The sequence below is a fragment of the Eptesicus fuscus genome, chromosome 10 (genome assembly GCF_027574615.1).
Source record: "Eptesicus fuscus isolate TK198812 chromosome 10, DD_ASM_mEF_20220401, whole genome shotgun sequence".
Lineage (NCBI taxonomy): Eukaryota > Metazoa > Chordata > Mammalia > Chiroptera > Vespertilionidae > Eptesicus > Eptesicus fuscus.
In genome coordinates this window covers 91,875,243-91,895,450 of record NC_072482.1, presented here as the reverse complement: position 1 = coordinate 91,895,450, position 20,208 = coordinate 91,875,243, and the positions used below count along the sequence as shown (strand labels likewise).

Sequence of the window (20,208 nt, the reverse complement as noted above, 5' to 3'; positions counted from 1 at the left end):
ATTAGCTGGTTTGGTTTCCTGGCCTTTTGCTGTTGCAATAATCTGTCTTCTAATGGAGTTTGGATTTTCATAGCTTTACCTGTAATATATACACCACAGAAATGCCAGTTCATGTTCCAGCAGGTGATTGGCCATTTAACTCTTACGCTAGCTTTTAATGAAGCCCTTTGCCGAGCTCTTTGGTCAGTAGCTTGAATTTTTCTTATATGTGTGCTGCTTTCTTCTCAATTGAGCCATGTGGTTCGCAAGGTTTCGTCCCCACACCATGGCTGTATTGGCTGCGAGGTTGGGTGGGTCAAGTTAAGGGTCAGGACAGCCCCTCCCCTGGCAGGAGAGGACACACCGCACTCGAAGAGAAACAGGCTCAGATGTGTCTCCGTATCCAGTTAGCTTACCCTCTGTGCCTCACTGGTTTGCTTTTTGGTTAAAGTGATTTTTAAATCTCTGAATTCATCTGTGGAAACATACATTTCAGATGTAAAGTGCCATATTGGAAGAAAATCCAGGATGAAATAATACTTTTTAAAATCTGGGTATTTCTTTCGGCTTATATTCTAATTTTGTGATTATGTTCATGGTAGATTTTAGTTTTATACAACTGCTTTGAATTGTGCCAGTTTGCACAGTGCATTTTCAATTAATTTTTTACCAGGGGTAAAATTAAGCGCTTTTTTTTTTTTTTCTGACCATTTGACCTTAGTTTTTAACTTAAATCTGTACTTCCATTTTTTGTCTCTATATTTTTTATATTGGCTTGAGAATATATGTATACTCTTTGGTTTCACATTTTAGTCAGGAAGAGTTTATTTTGTCAGATATACTGCAGCATGTCATCACTTGCCATAAACTCAACTTCCCAGTAATTTCAACTGTCTAAACACAGACAGGAGCCAGACATTTAAATAAAAAGGGATGAGCTGAGGGTGGCTTCTGAATAGCGAAACAGATGCTACAAAGTCTACAGTTAACTGAGCCCATAGGAAGTTTTCTCAGCTTCTCAGATTGAAACCTACTTTTTATTCTTGCTTAAGGCAAAACACCTTAGAAGCCAAATTGTGCGGTTGTCATGTGCACAGCGGGTTAGAAGCGGCAAAGTGAGGGGCTGTTAGAGGGCCGTGAAGCAGGAAAGGGAAAGGCCCGCAGTAAACACGACTCCAGGAGCACTGCTCTGGGCAGCGAGGCTCGCCGCCTCGCCCCTGCCCCAGGACTGCTCCGTACGTGACCCTGCGTCTCAGAAGAGCTGTGCAACGTCTGGTGAACTCTCAGAGCCCGGAGAAGCAGGATACGTTTTAGAAAGAGAAGTATACCTAGGTTTTTTTTTAACCCTCACCCAAAGACATGTTTTTATTGATTAACTTTAGAGAGAGGAAGGAGGGAGGGAGAGAGAGAGAGAGAAGCATTGATGTGAGAGACAAACATCGATCAGTTGCCTCCCAAACGCGCCTCAACTGGGGATCGAATCCACAATCTAGGTATGTGCCCTGACTGGGACTCGAACCCGCAGCCCTTGGTGCACAGGACGGCGCTTCAACAACTGAGCCACCTGGCCAGGGCTCTGCCTAATATTTTTTTTCCAAGACAGCTTTGTCCAGTCTTAACATACTGCCATTTTTCCCGAAGAAATAAAATAATGTAGATATGTTTAGAGCCCTCTTCTATTCCCTTTCTGTCCCTTCCATGAGTTGTACTTTGTTAAAATTTCTATTCATCATTCCTGTGCATTTTTTTTTCTTGCACTGCAGATATAGACACACACACACACACACACACACACTCAGAAGTAATCTTTTGAAGTTTTTATATAAATGAAGTCATATATATTTTCTGCACTTAATTAGTAGTTTTTACTCTATTTTTGGGATCTGTCTTGGTAATCATTGCTACTCACTTTAACTGTTATTAATAGTTTACCGTTGTCAAATTACCACAATTTACTTATGCAGTCACCTGTGATGGCCCTTCGTTTTCCACTTTCTTAATATTACCTATAATGTTGCAGTGAACATTCATTCTTACACACATCTCCTTGTGTAACTGTATAAACTCCTAACAGTGAACCTAAAGGACCACAGGGGTTGACTTGACTTCAGCTTTAATATGTATATTATCGAGTTACGGTCCAAAGTGCTTGTACCAGTTTCCCTCCCACAAGCACTGTGAGAGTTCCTGTTGCTCCAAATACTCACCAGTACTAACTTCGCCCAGGTTCTCTGTCGTGTCATTTAAATTTTGTTCATCTTGTGGAAATGAAATTTTATCTCATTGCAGCTTTCCTGTGCTTGTTCCTAATTTGCTGTGTGGTTGAGCGTAGTTCACGGGTCACTTGAGTTACTCTGACATTTTCTGTCAGTGTTCATGTTTTGGTTCTGATCAGACTGGGGTAGTTATTTGCTAACGTTCCCTTTTGGCTTTCCTAGAGACTTGCAGCCAGTACGGGGAGCAAGCAGCGCAGCCGCCTGTCCGTGATGGCCCAGTACCTCTGCCGCGTCCAGCACGTCTTCACCATTCCGGGCCGGGCGTTTGTTCCCAAGCCGGAGGTGAGCTTCTGCTGGTGTGTTTACTACACCAGAACTAGGATTTCAATTGTATCCATTGCTCTTCTGAGGATGTGTCCTAGGAATGATCTCTAGGATCTAGTCTTATATGCAAACTGTACCAGAAGTTTTCCTTTACCTCTCCTGAATCAGAACCATAAAAATCACAATATGAATAAAAATCACAGTTTTTACCCTAATTTCTCTCCCCTTATTTAGAATGACCAAATGCCCACTTTTATCCATGTTGCCCTGGTCATGGTGGTATTATTATTATTATTATTATCCTTTTTTACACTTTAAATTATTTCAGTATGGAAGATAAGGTATATGGTCATCCAGTCCTCAAAAAAAGAAATCAGTATTTTTGTGTGATTTCTATTAGAGAATATTAGCAAAAGCTACATCAACCTTATTTATTGTGAATGTTTTTTCCATTTTTTGGAGAGAACTTAGTGTGGTAATGTTACTTGCATGAAATGGCTGCTTTTCTGAGAGTTCAGAACACTCCTGTATGTATTTAGGAAGAAAATATTCCAAAAATAAATATAAGTTATTTTTGAAGTATAGATACACTTATATAGAATACTAGAGGCCCGATGCACGAAATCTGTGCAAGGGGCTCGGCCCTCGCGGCCTCGGCCGGCCCTCACAGCCCTGGCTTTGTCCAGAAGGTCGTCCAGAGAGTCGTTCTAATTAGCAATGAGCTCTTTATTATATAGGATATAAAGTAAACTTTTAGTATAGGACTATTGGGTATGTAGACTGCATATACATAAAGCCAGTCACATTAAGCAAAATGAAAGAACCATATAGGTGTCAAAGCAATCCTATCCCATTAATCTGCATTAAAATCTTCTTTTTATTAGAAGTATTTTAAAACATTTGTTTAGAAAATATTTTGACCACTCAGAAGGAATGCATACTTTAAAGTCATTTAAGCTTCTCTTTCAGTGATTACCTTTCTAATCCATACGTGAAAGAGCGCCTTTTCATTTGAGTGTTCCATTAATAGCTGATGACATTGTTGGAGAAGAGAATGATGATCTACCTAGTGAAACAGGCATAAAATATTTTAGTCTCTACTTCTGTATGAACAAATGAACAATCTTTACTCACATAAAAGGTATTCTTCCCATCCCTGAATTATTTATATGCGGAGAAATGTTCTTTTCCCCCATTTACCATTATCTTGTGAGCAGTGACCGAGCTTGAATTAACAAGTTATAAGGAACAACCATTGCAATGTTTCTTTTGCACATCAAAAAGTTCAGTTTTTATTTTCTTGTTAAAATATTTGAAATACTCGAGATAATTTAACTTACATTTTTAAAAGCATTCTTTATACTTTAAAAATTACTTGCACATCCCATTAACTCAGATGTTTTTGTTAATGTGGGTCGAGCTTGAGAACAAAATGACAACTTAAAAGTAGCCTTTGTCATCCAATCAGTGAGCGAGTAGAGGAGATGGGGTAAGTTGTGTCTGGGTGACTTCGTCTGGAGAAGCCACCAGCCGGCAGCAGGCGAGGGCCTCTGGAGCCTGGCCGACAAACTGCTGTCGTCACCAGCTTTACCTAATGTCCCAAGCCCCGGAGGGAGGAGTTCGGCCTGTTTGGCTTCGCTGTGGTGGTCTCTCCCAGCGTTCTTCCTCCAGTTCCGCCTCATCTTCGAACGTCACCTTGTCGGTTCTCACAGGTGTATGTAGATACTTTTCTAAAATGAAAAAAGGGACAGCGAGTTCCCAATAGAGAGGGAGTTGGGGTGGCTGGTTGGGTGACGTCTGTCCCGAATGTGCCGTGCCACCGGGAAACAGAAGCAAGTTCCTGTGGGTCGCCACCCAGACAGCAAACGCAGGCTGTCCCTGACCTCACACCAGGGCCAGGTGCTTCTCACACCTGGCAATTTAATTCTTTTCTAAAACCCAGTTAAGTACCAATTCAGAAAATGTATCAACAGGTTACCTTAAAAGGGAAGAAAAGCTATCAATACATTGCCTTATTAATATAATCAGAGTCTCTTCCAATTATAAACTTTTAGATAACCCATGAAAACAGGGATGGAAGAACAGTCTTAAAGAACAGGTATAGTTGTACATGAGAGTTTGTTAGCATTTTAAATAATCTTGCCAATTTTAAAGTGTTTAAAATCTTTGTGGAGAAAGTTAAGCGTAATCCTGGTGTGTGTGTGTGTGTGTGTGTGTGTGTGTATTTTAATCTAAAATAAAGACAAAGTCCCAGCAGGCACCTAAAAGCTCCATGTGGGTTCCACATTGCTCTACACGTAGTCCTTCAGGTTGTAAGCTGAGCTGCCCTCCGGCTTGGCGGCGGGGGGGCGCTGCTGCTTGGGTGGCGGGAGCCACGCCTCTGGGTCCTTTTTCAGGCAGAACGTGCAGAAAATGGTGCCAGAGACCAACAGCAGCAAGGCGGCAATGAATCCGATGTAGACGGCTCCTCCCGGCTCATGCTTGTTGCTCTCTGGAACTGTCAGGTCCAGAAAGTTGGCGATGATCTCCTTCGTGTACCACACCGTGGGTATTAAGCCCGAGATGCCCGCGGTCATGAGGCAGAGGCCTCCAGCAAAGGCAGCGTGGCTCTTGCTCTCTCCGTCCCCTCCTAAGCGAATGCATTGCATCCCCACCGTGGCAGTGCAGATCCCCGAAGCGGCCAGGACACAGGCCAGGACCATGGTGGCCCGCGCGGCCTGCACGTGGGTGGGGAGGGCCAGAACGGAGAACTTGAGGGTGCAGCTGAACATGCCGGTGCTGTAGCACGTGCAGTCCATCCACAGCCCCTGCAGCTGCACGATGGCCGTGATGACGTTGGAGCCCGTGTCCAGGTTCACCATCCAGTTGGGCAGCAGGGTGGCAGCCAGCACTCCAGAGACCCCACAGAAGGCCAGGGCGAAAGCAAGGAGCTGGAGACACATAGAGGCCATGACTTGAGCGTCAGCTGTCCACCCAGAAAATCCCGGGCTTAATTAGGACGGCTCTCGGTCAGAATGGGAGATTCTGTGCAGGGGAGGACCAAGTAACGAAGGCTGGGGAGAGAAGGCAGATGAGGACTGAGGCAGAGAAAGCGTGAAGAAAAGGCTCCGTGTGCGGGGGAGCCGAGTGGCCAGGCCCCGCCGTGGACGTGGAGGCGGCTGCGCAGGGGAAAGGCTCACCAGGCCTTCCGGGGCTCCACCCGCTGGGTGACCGGGCGGCTGTGCTGGTGGATGGCGGGAAGCAGGGAGCTGTCCACTCGGTTCTTTTCAAAACTTCAGCTGTGCTCACGTCTGCAAAGTGGGCGTGCACCTTGTTCCGAGATGTAGGTATTCCACATTCCAGCTATAAGATCTGGCAAGGAATTTTAATTGCATTTTAGATTTTTAAAACTTACTTTGTTTTAAGTTAAAATATTCTATAGATAGTAAGATAGAAAAGAATAGTTTAAATTAACCCCTAAATATACATCTTACCTTGACCGCACCTTCCCTACGCCCAAGCCATGCCCACCAACCAAGCCACGCCCATCAACCACGCCCACCAGGAAACCGTTGCAGGGACGTTGGGGTGCAGCCGGCCGAGCCCAAGGCCTGGAAAGCCGTCCGAGGCTTTCCTGGCCTTGGGAGCCAGCGGGGAGCCTGCGCCGATCGCAGGAGACCACTGGGAGTCGGCACCTGCGATCGGTAGCAGGGACACTGGGTGCGGCCGAGCCCAAGGCCACCGCCCGGGGCTAAGCCCGGACCCTGAAAGAAGGCAGAAGGCGGTGGCCACAGCCAAGGCCTGGGTCCCCGGTGCCGGCAGAAAACTGGTGCAGGCAGCCAGGTGAATGAAGGTCTATTGCACGAATCTTCGTGCAAACGGGCTACTAGTTAATTGATATTTTAGAAAAGTTTTAAGTATTCAAAAGATGGTTTTTTAAACAAGTATTTTTTAAGCGCCCACCAAGTACCTCCTCCAAGTATGACCCAGGGGGGCTGTGGAAGGAGGAGAGGAAAGGAGTGGAGAGAAGTCCGGCACCTGCACGATTTTCCCTGAGTTCTAGTTAATAAACATTTGCGAAGTCCTTACCGAGGGTGGCACTTCTTCCACTTCAGGCACCAGGTACTCAGAAGCGGGCCAGTCACGCTACCGGCACAATTAAGCTACTGTGCTCGCTACGAGAACGTGAGGCCCGTTCCAGTTGGGACCAGAATCCTTTCCTGACCCAAATGCAGCAGTCTGCTGCAAAACCGGTTCTTCCAACCGTTCCCCAGAAGGGACGTCGAGTCTCAGAAATGCTCAACAGAAATAACCACATCGTTACTGGTCTGTGAAAGGGTACCAAAAATAATGTAACACTTCATTTTTTCCAAGGGAAAAGCTAGCACTTTGTGGCCTGGCTGTTTCAGCCTGGCAGCACTACTGCCTTCCTTGAGAAATGCAGTGGTTTCTGAAATACAGCAATTAAATTTTGAACAGTGTGTTCTATCGTGAGTCATATATATTTGACAAAAGGCAGTACGTGTGGGTCAAACCGTGGCTTTCCAGAACCTCTCTGAGCCTCAGTCTCCTCTGCTGGAAAATGGGAGGAGTAGAGGACCTGTGTCATGGAGTTAAATATGTCTGCATTTTAAGGACTAGAGCACTATCTACCCCCATGGCAAGTACACAATAAATTATAATTGACAGTGTTATTAGTATTTTTATTCTATCTGACAAGTAAATGTCATATTTATTTTTATATCATGGCAATTTCTTTTCCTTCCTTAAGCTGATTGTATTCACTGGCATAGAATCTTAGAGCTGAAAGAAACTGTAGATATGATCTTGTACATCATCATTTTTTCAGGTTAGCCTATTTAGGAGGTAAATCACCCAATGCCACCCAGGTCTCAGCAGCAGGTGGTCAGAATCCAGATCTTCCCCTCTCTTCCCACCTCCCTCCAGCCTGGGCGTTTTTCCCGCTACCCCAGTACCCCAGGTGTGAAATCCACCCCGGGGTGCTTCCCGTGGGAAGCTGGGAAAACTGCTACATCTGAAGGCATGGCGCACCTTTAAATATCAACTTCACTCCCTTTCCCACCAAAAAAAAAAAAAAAAAAAGGACTCCAGAGGGTATCAGTTGGGCAAATGGCTTAGCTTTGGAGACTAAGTCAGGACTTTTCTGTAGTTCTAACATTGATTTTCTAAGAAGTTAAATCCAGAGCTAGCTGAATCCTACTGATCTATTTTTATTCATAATGTTAAAATGTGAAATGTACAATTTCAGGAGAGAATTTCCCCTAGATTTTGAATTCTTAAGACTCAGTCTTACTCTAGGGATCAGAGTGCCTAGGCTGTGCCTGCCATCAGTTTATTTCTTTACATACCGAGACCAAAACAGAACAAAAGTAAAAGTTTCTAAGAAAACACTGAAGTGCATGTTTACAGCTTATAATAGCTGTCTTCAGGTTTGGGCTAGGAGCTCCAGCCAGCTCACTCAATTACTGCCTTCTCCGGACCATTTTCAGCTGAGATTCTGCAGAGCGAGGCTGCTGCTAACATTCTCTGAGCGTGTCTCATTTCTGTCTTTTCACTTTGGTTGAGTAACCTGTATGTGTTGATCAATCTATGCTCAGCTCCCCGATTATAGCCCTTTTTTCTCATTAGCCAGTACAGTTTATGAATTTCAGTGTACTTCGGACTCCCAGACAGCTTGTTCGTCTTCATTAACAAGTACTGGCTGTGATAAATTACAGACAGCAGAATCCGCATAGCAATATGACGCTGCATGCAGTTAGCATAGCGCCCGCTGCTGTTGGGTATTGGGCTTGGGATGCTTTCTTCGGCCTGGAGAACGTATGCAAAAGAACGGGTCCGAAAAGCAGGCCGCTGGTCTGCCGCTTTGGTAACAGTCCACGGGCCTCTTTGTGTAGCACCACGAAACCGTTCGTTTCTCTCCTTTCCGGCCACAGCACGATGCAGTTTGTGGCCTGTTCTCTCAGATTTCTGCCGGGCGGAGAATAAAGGCACACTTTGTGTCCGTGGTGGTGGTGGTGGTGGTGGTGGTGGAGAAATACTGTGCCAGTAAGCAAACAGCTCTAAGGACGGAACTAACTGACTCTCTCATGGTTCCAAGCACAGTGCGTACAGAGCAGAACCGGGTGCTATATTTGAACCATCCGCCGAAAGAATGTCTGCAGTAGATGTTACTAAAGAGTAAAATCAGTCTTAGCAAGATTTATTTATATCAAAAGTACTATTTAAGAACAGATTTGCAACTTAAAATTCCAACTAAATGGTACTTAAAGAGCTATCTTTAGGCCGCTAAGCTTTTAAAAGCTTCCCTTTTCCATACCTGTTGTCCGTAGCCTTCGAAGTCTTAATTCCCTTCGGTCGTTGTCTTCGAAAGAACCCCAGTGAGGTTTGATGGAGAGACACCACTTACAAGAGGCTCGCTTTACTGCTTCTGAGTATTAGTGGTAAAGCTCCAACAAGCTAACTTGCAAATAGCAAATAAAGAGCCACATAGAAATCTGAGAGGGGAAAACTGCTGATGGTGCCGGAAGATAAATACCAGGTTCTCCATCTCATTTTTTGAGCTGTGGGAGAATTAAGAAAGGAGAGGCGGGGACGGGAGGGAGCTGTGGTTCCAACAGGGTTTTTTCGAAACCTGGAAGCTGAAAATGCTTTTGTGCCGCTGGATACAGAGGAGGAATTATTTGGGTGCTCACAAAAAGGCTTTTCTTCTCTTAATACTATGTTTTAGTCCACAGTTATAATTTATTTTTGAATTTTTGTCTATGTTGGAAGATACAGTTTGTTATTTGATGTTCCCAGTTATATTAAAGAATATGGTCTGAAATATTTTTAACTAGATTGTGCTTTACAAATGATAGCACAGACTATCTTTTTATTCTGGTGCTTGTGACTTGTCTGAAATCAGGTTTCACAAAATTAGTAACTTTCAAAATACACATTGAAAAGACCGTTTTTAAAATAGCGATATCTAATCCTGCTAACAGGAACAGCATGTTGTTCCTGCTGCATCGGAAGAAACCCCGGTCCCGTCAGTGCCTGGGCGAGTTCGGCTCCCTGCCATCCTTGTTGGTGCACCCACCTGTGCTGAGGCTGGCACACGGCAGGGGGAGGGACCCCCTGCCCTTGTCGCTGCCCTCCGGCGTAATGCAGCCGGGAATTAATGGCTTAAGCATGCTTTAATGTATCTCACTATTTTCAAACATTGTTATTAGGCTTCTGCCTTGATACTTATCCAGTATGGACTGCCTGTTTTAAAATGGTGAACTTCTGGAATGAAAATAACTTTTATTAACTGTAGACCTTTAATCAGGCAGAATTTCTTACATAAGAAAGAATCTGGAAAGTAGAGGTATATGGAGAAATATAGTTCATTGACATCATTATCTGTTTCTAATGTGGACAGAATTAAAGAGAATGAAACGTTTAAGTCCAGAGACTTCCCTAGATGAATCCTATCAAGTGTGTCTTGTCTTCAGTTTATGTCTCTTCCCCGGCCTCTCCAAGCTGTACATCCACTTGTGGGTGTGACATCACTGATGACATCTCCGACCTGCCACAGACAAGACCGAGTCCCTTAGTGGCAAATTCATCCTTCCTTTTGGCACTTCCTGGATCTCAAAACCATCCTTGTTTCCATATCCAGCTGCCAGTCAACCAGCAAATGGTTGTTTCTAAGTTTCCAAATTCCTCAAGAACCCTACCACCTCCGAGCCCTCTCCTGGGTGAAGACCTCCAGAGGGAAACCTCTCCGGGCGAGGCTCTGTGACTGCCTCCCTCACTGCTGTTTCCCTTGGGCCAGGAAGGTGCTGGCTGAGAGAAGGGGTACAGTAAATATCGAATGACAGATTCCAGAAACTGATTGTGAGTGTCTAAAATAACATCAGCTGAGCTGTACACTACCTTTGCATGAACAAAAGTATAATTCTGTCCTTTCCAAATGAGACTAACTTTAAGCGACTTTGCAGCTCTCTTGTTTGATAATCTTGATATAATAGTATCTGTCATTCAGATAAGCTGCTTCCTAGCTGCTGGGTACTGTTTGGGGCACCGTGTTATTTGACTTTCAACACAAGCCTGTGAGGTTACAAGAGTCCTCATTTTACAGATGAGAAAAGTGAGCTCCAGAGAAGTTCAGTGACAATGAAGGTGGTAAAACGAGTGACTGGCAGGTGACACATGGCAGTGGGAGTCAGGCCCAGAACACAGTGAAATCGGAAGTCCTCCTGCACTCGTGGCATTGCCCTGCCTCCACTTGGAAGAGAATGTACTTCCAAGTCCTGGTAGAATGAGGCGCTTCTTCCTGGGTGGCCGGCATTCCGCTGTGGAGCAGCTGAGCCCTGCCATCTCTGCGCCGGACAGGTGAAGTTCACCTCTCACCCACGCGAGTGGCTGCAGCGGAGCTGGCCGGTGACGCCGCAGTCTCCTTTCTCCTTTAAAATGTTTGCAGTTTTCTGTTTTTAAGAAACAATTACAAGTGCTTGCCGTAGTGCTTGTTTCTCTTAGTGATAATCTGGATATTTAGAAAAGCTCTGCTTTGCTTTGCTTTCTGAACGAATCGGTAACTTACCTGAATATTTGGAGAGGAGGGCAGTAACTGGCCTGTGCTGCTCACCGGCCCTCCCAGCCTCAGCTACCTTTGGAACAGCCTGGAGCCAGCCCCTCGCCCGTGGCTCTGACTCCATTGGTCTGGGACGATGCCCGGTCACTGTACGTTTAAAATGCTGCCCACTTAATTCCAGTGAGAAGTTGGGGTTCAGATTTCAAAACAACCAGTCCTTTTTGTAATTGCTTCCTGTTCAACCTTGAAAATATGGTAGTTCAGAATAAGTTTAAAAATTTCCTGTTATAGTCCCACAAATGTAAAGTGATTGACTTAAAGTAATGTTTATCAGCGATGAACACAATTAGTCCATTGTTTCCTCTCTCTTTATGGTCATTATAGATTTAATATAATGTTTTAGATCAGTGTGAAGACTTAACTTTTAAAATCAGCAGTTTGTAAATGAGATGATAACAGTGAAAATGAAGATGAGTATCCGTGGGTTTTTGTGTGTCCTCACACGTCTGACGAGGCCATCTAGTTTCTGATGGTGTCTGTAGCAAGTCCGATACAGGTTTCTGCTGATAGGTGGTACTTCCACTTGCTCTATTATCGATTACCTTATTTTTACAACGTTTTGTTACTCCTGTTTGCCTTCACGAGAAGGATCTTGAGGGCTTGTTTCTAAGTCTTCATCACACTATTTTAGAATACTAAGCCTGTCTTTGGACTGTGGTGACACTGACAGATCAATGTAATCTCATAAGTTGTATTTGTGTGGCCTTACCATTGTGTTCTCTTTGTACGTTATTTTGAAGAGCAGGACATTTTTTTTAAAAACCCGGTCATTTATTGGTAGCATCTGAGATTGTGGGCTGAATGCGTCTAGTTGGGGTCCGGCTCTCCGTCACTGCCCCTCCTCCACGTCCTCCTTCCCTGGGACCCGCTCTCTTTACCAGCCTGATCCCTGCCTCTTGGCCCAGGCCACTCCAGAGTCCTAGGTGGTCCACCGAACCATTGTAGTGGATCTGAGAGGCAGATACTTAAATTCACTATAAATTCCTTAATTGGAAATTTTAGTAAGTCAGGAACCAGGCCATACCTAGACTGGTGCACTGAGAGACTGAGTTTGGGAAAGGGCTGGCAACATTGAACTGGAATTTATACACTGAGTGGCCAGATTATTATGACCTCTGAACGCATGATAATCTGGCCACTCAGTGTGTGTGTGTGTGTATTTACACACACACAACTGTTTTTTTTTTCTTCCTGGATTTTAAGTCTATTAAAAGATTTGATTGCATGAATTTGTGCATGGGTGGCGTCCGGCCAGCCTGGCCAGGGGGAGGGGACTTGGGCGGTTGGCCGGCCTGCCTACTGGTCTAACTCCTGGTCGAGGGGACAATTTGCATATTAGCCTTTTATTATATAGGATCTACACTGAGTGGCCAGATTATTATGTGTTCAGAGATCATAATAATCTGGCCACTCAGTGTAAATGCATCTATTCCCTATGTACTGACTTCCTTTTTGCAATCAAATCCTTTAATAGACTTGAAATCCAGGAAGAAAAAAAACAACCAGTTGTCATTTTTAATAAGAATTCAATTATAAGTAAAAAGCATTTTTGTATCTGTTACCATGGTTACCAAGTGGCTTTCCTGTAGTTTCAGAGAAAATGGGCTCCTTCATTCAAAGGAATTCTGAGGCTTGCTGTGGGGGGCGGGGTGGTAGTGATTTCCCACAGAAGCAGGACGCATTCCTGGAAGAGCCCTTTGCACAGTGAGGTTTACAGGGCCCCCACTAAGTGTAACTATATTTGAGTATGAGTGGCTTTTTTCTTAAGTTACAATATACCATTAGCCAATTGGGTACCAAATTCAAACTTTAGAAGTCTGCTACAGTTTACATGGGGTGCTTGCTATATTTGCACAGGACTTTAGAACGTTATCTCAAATGTTAGGCATTTTCTGTATGTGCAAGCACCAACTGTATCTCAGAGGAACAAAATCAGGCAAATAAAGATGAGGCCAAGTGTTTAAGCCCACGGGAGCTGGAAGTGGCGGGTCTGACAGGAAGGAGAACGCATCTGTCCCTGTACGTGTGTGTTCGGCCTTCATGGTACCTGAGCATTGGCGTTTTCATAGTTTGTGGTGTAGGTGAGGTGAGGCTTACATTTATCGCCTGTTTTGCTAAAAGAGTCTTTTCTCTGGAAACGGGCAGGCGTGGGACAACACCTGGTGACTAGGTTTCCTTTCAGAACCGGCTGTGGTAACGAGGAAGAACTGGATTGAAAGGAGGGCGGGAGTTGAGTCACAGAGGGTGGCAGAGGAGAGGTAGGGACGGAGTGCCAGGGAATGACGTGGAGAGTTAGAGTGATGGGGTGGGGCAAGTCTAGAGAAGATCTAGAACCTTCCCGAACAGTTGGGCTCCCTTCTCTGCCCCAGAGGAGCAGGAGGAAAGAGCGTCAGAGCAGGGTGTGACGTTTCCAGGTCAGTGTGGCTTGGGCCGTTGCTTCCACTCTCCCAGCCGAGATCCTGCTCTTCCCTTCCCCAGAAATGCTCTTTTCTTCCCAGCCTGCGGGAGCCCTCCTGTTTACTCAGGGGTGGGGAACCTTTTTTCTGCCAAGGGCCATTTGGATATTTATAACATCATTTGCTTAATATAATTCACTTAATATAAACTGACGTTGCTATGGAAAACGCTCCTAGATTTATTGAATTTCGAGTCCTACCTGCAGTTGCCTTGGCAGGGCCAGAGCTAATGATTTCTTGGGCCTCATACGGCCCGGCCCGAGGGCCCGACGTTCCCCACCCCTGCTCTAAACCCTGAAGCCACCTCCAGGATGCCTTGTCCTCTTCAGCCCCCTCCGCCGCCCCCGCCCCCCCCCCCCCCCGCCCCCCACACACACACTTTTTCTGTATTGAGCGCAAACCTCCCTGAGACCCCTGGATGCTGTGCTGTGGTATTTGTGTGAAGGTCTAAGGAGAGTCCTGGCCTTCTCATCAAAGCCCTTGATTTCCTGCAGGAAGTACCTGTTACTAGGATTGGTGAAATGGAATAAGCAACATAGAGAACCCGATTTGACAAGTATTAAACTTAGTAAGAACATGTCACCTTGTCTGCTGATGTCGCTGTGGAGTGACTGCTGTCCCGCCCAGGGGCATGCTCTTCACTGAAACAGTCTGCAGGCTGGCGGACATTTAGGGGACACCTTCAGTGTGCAGACCCCTTCTCTGGCAGTTTTCACTCCACCGCTCAGAACCAGCCTTCTCCAGCCACAGCACCCACCGGCAAAGTCTTCCCGGAGCAGCTGTCGCCCATCGAAAACATCGGGGGCGGGGCAGTGATCGCTCAGGAGGGAAGGCCTGGGGGGTCAGCTTACCACGGGCAGCTCAGCACCCCCGCCCCCCAGGACAAACACACTGGCTCCCCCGAAAGCCCATCTGAGCCACCCGATGCTGGGCACATCTTTGTTTTTATTGTCCAGAGAGTCTCCACCCTGAAAACAAAAGTGCTTGTCCTCCACCCTAAAAACAAAAACAGTCCCCCACCCTCTGTAATACAGGCCGGTGTTAAGGAATTTTGTAGCCACCAGATCCTTTAGAAGCAAGTCCTCCTAAGAGAACCAGATAACCCCTTCAAATTTAAAAAATAGAATCCCTTTCGAAAAGCAGTGGTACACCCACACTTCATAAACTGCTGTACTTTCTTAGCCTTTGTAGAGTCTGTGTGATGTTCTAAGTCGCAAATTTAACAAGTCCTTAGAGATAACGCTTCCACAAGTTATGAGCAGAATTCCCATTTCCTAGGTCATGGTCTCTTGTCAGTCGTTTTTGTACGTGGCTCACATTTCTCTCTGTACTTTCAATATTTTCCCTTTGTTATTTTGAATATATTTGTGTGAATCACAGTGAGTCCATTTGTAGAATAAGTCACGCTGTAACTCTCTTACCAGATATGCCTGAAAAGTTTGATTCTCTGATAAATACTCTCTACAGCTGGTAGCAGCTGGACACAGCAACAGCGGCATTTTGGTTTCCTTTTTTATGTGGCTCCTGCCTCTGCCTCCAGGGGCATTTAAAGTGGGTGTCAGATAGCCATGCGGCCGTGCAGACGACACTCATGAATTCCGTCCAGCTGATTAATGGTGTCTGTGCCGAGTAAGTGGTGTCACAGTTGATTCCCTTTCTGGGGAGTTTGATGCCGAGTGGTCCTTGGGGGCCTGTCTGCCTTCTCCCTGGGTCTTGACGCCCAGTCTTATGGTCAGAACTGCTGCTGCAGCTTATTCTCATTCAGAAGCTAAGTAAAATCCTGTAATGCTACCTGCTATCTGCCCACTGGCTTGGATGATTATTTGGGTTGATCCTAAAGGCCATTGTAAAACTGCATTTTACAATTAAGGAATTGTCAAGCACAGGTCTAGTGGATGTCATTACAGAAATGATGCAGCCAACTGATTTCAGCTCAGATGCAAATGTAGCATCCTACCTGCCAGAGAAGATGAAACCGAGGTCCACGTGTGAACACCTTTCTCCTGCATTTCACAGAGACCCGTTGCTTGCAATGCTACGCGTGCAGCAGAGTGATGTGTGTTTGCTTATTACCTTGAAGGTGGACGTGGGCGTGGTGCACTTCACGCCGCTGACGCAGCCCAAGATAGAGCAGCCCTTCAAGCTGGTGGAAAAAGTCGTTCAGAACGTGTTCCAGTTCCGGAGGAAATACTGCCATCGAGGGCTTGGGTAAGAGCCCTTTCTCTCCCTTCAGTAGCACACCTTACAAAATCCTCAGTCACTGTTTAAAGATTCAGAACTGGGTTTTTGTAATTCTTCAAGCTGTAAATAGTACTCTCAGTTCAAATCCTGTGATGCACCAACCTTTGCCGCTGAGGAAAACAGAAACCTTGACTCAGCCTCAGATGCCACTGACAGGTTAGGTTTGGTTTGATCTTGAGTACAACCTGAAACTGACAATCACGCTGTTTGTAATGACCCTGTACTGGGAAGGTCGTGATTTCTCTATCAGCAGTAAGACCACCAGAACTGTTGACTCAACATTTCTGACACTAGATGTGTGGGTGTTGTTGTTTTTAAGTATAGTTGGCATACAATATTATGTTAGTTCCAGGTGTTCTACATAATGGTTGGACGTTATATGCCTCACACTCTGATCACCACATCAAGTCCAATAGCCGTCTGTCAGCAGGCCGAGTTTTACTATGCTCTGATGGTATTTGCTGTGCTGCACACGGCTTCCCTGTGGCTGATTTACTTCGTATCTGCACCTTTGCACCTCCTATGCTCCTTCACCTTTTACCCATCCTCCCACCACCTTCCCCTCTGGCCGCCACCAGCTTATCTGTGTCTGTTCGTTTTGTTAGATTCCACATATAAGTGATAGCAAATGGTATTTGTCTTTTTCTGACCGACTTATTTCACGTATCATAACACCCTCTAGGGCCATCCATGCTGGTGCAAATAGTAAGATGTCATTCTTTTTTATGGCCGAGTACTATTCCATTACATATCTTTTTCATCTGTTCACCTATCAATGGACACCTGAGTTGTTTCCAAATCTTGGCTATTGTAAATAACGCTGAAATGAACATGGATGGGGGTGCATATATCTTTTCAAATTAGTGTTTTTGTTTTATTTGGCTAATTACCCAGAAGTAGAATTGCTTGAACAGTTTTTGTTTTTGTTTTAATTTTTTGAGGCACCTCCATACTGTTTTCCATCGTGGCTGCACCAGTTGCAATACTACAAACAGTGCACGAGCGTTCCTTGTTCTGCATCCGTGCCAACACTTGTTGTTTGACTTTTTGATAATAGCCATTCTGTCCATTGTGAGACGACATTGTGGTTCTGTGTGCATTTCCCTAATGACGAGTGGTATCAAGCCACATGGCGTCATCAAGTATGCACGCAAGCCCATTTCTGTTTAGCGCAGAGCCTTTGTTCGCCGTGCTTACCCCTCTGCATGCGGGCTCAGGCCTCTCTCCCAAGCCCTTTGACATGAGCCCTGCAGAGCCCTCGGACTCGAGAAAAGAAAGTAAAATCCAGGGGCAGCTTCACAGTATTTCAGCGTCAGTTTTGATATGCATTTTATTTTTTAAAAATGTATCTTACTGATTTTTTTGCAGAGAGAAAGGGAGAGGAATAGAGAGTTAGAAACATCGATGAGAGAGAAACATCGATCAGCTGCCTCCTGCACGCCCCCTACTGGGGATGTGCCCGCAACCAACGTACATGCCCTCTGCCGGAATCGAACCCGGGACCCTTCAGTCCACAGGCCAACGCTCTATCCACTGAGCCAAACCGGCCAGGGCTTGCTATGCATTTTAAAACCGTGATCTCGGTTGGGTGAAATACAAGCTGTATACCTCACATCAGTTTTAAAGATGCTTCAACACATCTTAAAGAGGGGACATAACGATTTGCATTTTCACATCCACTGTGTTCTAACTTTGCCAAGAAAAGGTCATTCTTTTGGGGTGAATGTTCCAAAAACTATGTTCACCTGATAGAGAATCGGAACTAATGATGTCTCCCACAACAGTAAACAACTTGCATATTAAAAACTGAGGCAGATGAAACTTACAGTCCTCTCTAAGAATGCAGCTGAACACGTTACTTCACACTCACCTTAGAGAGGCAGGTGTTGATTGAGCTTCGAAAACACGTTCCCCTGCGGGCACGCCTTGCGGGTCAGGCTGCCTCTGCCTCCGCGTGGTCCTGCTGCCCGGGGTAGAGCTGGCGTTCCCTCCTGGGCTCCAGCCCCGCCGCCGCCTCCTCTCAGCACCGGGCATGGTCAGAGGAGGGAGGAAGGAAGCACTGTGATTTGCGGCATGGCTCAAGTAAAACCCTGGTGTTCTCTCTCAGGATGTTATTCCCGGAAGCCCAGCGCTTGGAACGCACGGGGCGGCTGCTGCAGTGGGCAGATGTGGACCCCACCCTCCGCCCCTGCCAGCTCTCCGTCTCCCACTTTAAGAGCCTCTGTGACGGGTACCGGAGGATGTGCGACGAAGACCCACACCTCTTTGCCTACAATTTCAGGGAAGAGCTCAAGAACAGCAAACACGCCGGTCAGGACAGAGAGGCTGGCAGGGAGAGCCGCAGTCTGTAGCTGCGCTCCGGGGCCAGCGGCTTCCCCGGCGTGGTTTCCCCGGGCCGAGGTCTCGCACACGTACTCTGACGGCTACACAACGACAGACACCAGTTACCAGGTGTGACTTTCTTCCCGTTTACTGTACAGATTGGTAGAGAAAAATAAATATAATCAAGTTACAGTACAAGCTTTCTTTTAATATATATATATATATATGCATAGATATGACATGTTTAGTATAAACAGCATCTATTATTACAACCTTACAGAAATGGAATTTCTGCACCTTGTGCCCCTAACCCACATTAAAATAACTTAAATCTGCTTTAAATAAAGCAAAAACTAACAGCTCAACGTAAATGCCCAGAGGATGGAGAAAGACGACCTTTTTTAAAAGCTATTAATCACAACTTCCCCTCCTTTTCCCACATAAATTAAAATAATTAGACTGCAGTTTTAAGGGTTCTAAGTCATTTTGACACCTGCTCAAAAGGGATATAAACTAAGTATTTTACAGATTCTGACCAGTTGAATCTAGTTTTCTGGTCCACAATAAATTAAAATAACTTAAATCTTTACAACTATTTTGTGGGAAAATGTATACTGCACAAAACCCAATAATGAACAGTTCAGTTTTTCTGCAATGTCCACCTGACCACCAGTTTACAAGTGAAAGGAGCACTTTAGTCCGCGTCCGATGGAGGCTGCACTAGGAGTCCCCGGGGCGCTCCGTCTCATAAAAGCACTGCTCGCTGACGACCGACGTCAAGCTCTGGACGCTGAATTCTCGCTCGAGCACGGAGTTGAGGTCGAGGTTGGCATTTTCAGGTTGGCTGTCAAGGGACTGGTGACGCGTCTGCGCCTTTAGCAGAGTTCCCCTCTCCCTTTTGGTGCTGTTGGCTTTCCGTTTAATGGCACAGAAGTGTCCCCGGACCAGTTTGGGCTGCTCCCCTCGTGGCCGGCCGGCCGAGCCCGGCTGCTGCTCCGCGGCGGGGGCGTCTGGGTCCTCGGAGATCCTCAGTCTCTGGAACTGAATCTCTATGTCTTTGGTGGGGCTGCCCTGCCTCAGGGTCTGGTGGTAGTCCTCATCCTCGTCGCTCAGAATGTCACTCTCTTTGATGAGATTGTCTGGAAAATCCGTCAGGCCCGTGTGCGGGTGTTTCGGGGTGTCCTGCCCGCCCCCCGCCGGGTGGCAGCCGCTGCTCTGCGTGCTGCTGCTCAGGCTGCAGTCGTCGGAGTCCAGCGAGCTGGCCTTGCCCGGCTCCCCCGGCCACTCGCTGCTGGAGGAATTCCTGAGGACTTTCAAGGACCTGCATGAAGCTGCGAGGAGAGAAGCACACACCCCCTTGTGACAGAGAAACAGGTACCAGACGTGTGGCTTTGCATTGTAAGTTACACGGTTTAACATCTTAATTACTGGAGATTTTATCATCTCACTTCAGTTACCAAGCTTCCTGGGACTTGGGCAGAAATCCACGTAGATACTGCAGGTATGGAAATTTTATCGGAAATTTGACGTTGAAGGATTTAGTATTTTGGGATGACCAGTTATCAGAGCTCAATTATTTAGATAGAAAAATAATCTACAAACTAAGGGCTAGGATTCCTACTTTTCCAATGGATACATTGAAATGTTACAAAATCTAGGTTCCTTTTCTTCACTACCTCACTTTGTCATTTGATAGCCAAGACCACACATATTTCTATGTCTGCCTCTCACCCTATTTCCCTGGCTGCTTCACCAAAAGGAGACAAATGTCCTCTCATGAGAACTGTCTGCTGGAATTTCTAACCAACTTTCAGAGATTTCATGTGAATAGTTATTAGCGTGTGCATTTCATTTCTCTGGGGCTGCAGGAGGAAGGGAGCTCCAGTTGTGTTTCTGTAGACAGTAGCATCTTTCTGATGGCTATGGCTTACTTTGGTAAGAGAAAAACTGGGAAATGTACAGTAAATTTGGAAAAGTCACACTGACCCAAAAAGAAAGACATTTTATAAGAGTAAAAACACGATCAAAGATTAAAAAAAAAAAATAGTTATTA

At 45.8% G+C, this 20,208-nt stretch overlaps 3 protein-coding genes across 5 annotated transcripts in view; 1 reads left to right on the top strand and 2 right to left on the bottom strand.

The window, feature by feature from the left end:
- Positions 1 to 18,347, top strand: part of TFB1M (transcription factor B1, mitochondrial) — a 39,576-nt gene extending 21,229 nt beyond the window's left edge. Inside the window, exons 5-7 of one of the 3 annotated variants that reach the window (XM_054722139.1) lie at positions 2,418 to 2,537; positions 15,673 to 15,800; positions 18,115 to 18,347. In XM_054722139.1, the coding sequence (XP_054578114.1) occupies positions 2,418 to 2,537; positions 15,673 to 15,800; positions 18,115 to 18,184 (318 nt within the window). In that variant the 3' untranslated portion in view covers positions 18,185 to 18,347. Of the gene's footprint in view, positions 1 to 2,417; positions 2,538 to 15,672; positions 15,801 to 17,940 lie in introns of all 3 variants that reach the window. The other 2 variants (XM_008154696.3, XM_054722138.1) reach the window with 2 other exon arrangements.
- On the bottom strand, positions 4,811 to 5,470 carry CLDN20 (claudin 20). The gene has a single exon (XM_008154675.3). The coding sequence runs from the start codon at positions 5,468 to 5,470 to the stop codon at positions 4,811 to 4,813; it is 660 nt and encodes a 219-aa protein (XP_008152897.2).
- TIAM2 (TIAM Rac1 associated GEF 2) overlaps positions 18,336 to 20,208 on the bottom strand; it is an 84,187-nt gene continuing 82,314 nt past the window's right edge. The window contains exon 25 of the mRNA XM_054722142.1: positions 18,336 to 19,486. Coding sequence (XP_054578117.1) covers positions 18,876 to 19,486 — 611 coding nt within the window. The 3' untranslated portion in view covers positions 18,336 to 18,875. The remainder of the gene's footprint in view (positions 19,487 to 20,208) is intronic.

Excerpts from the sequence above, each read along its gene's own strand:
- CLDN20 (XM_008154675.3), bottom strand. The coding sequence starts at position 5,470 with ATGGCCTCTATGTGTCTCCAGCTCCTTGCTTTCGCCCTGGCCTTCTGT.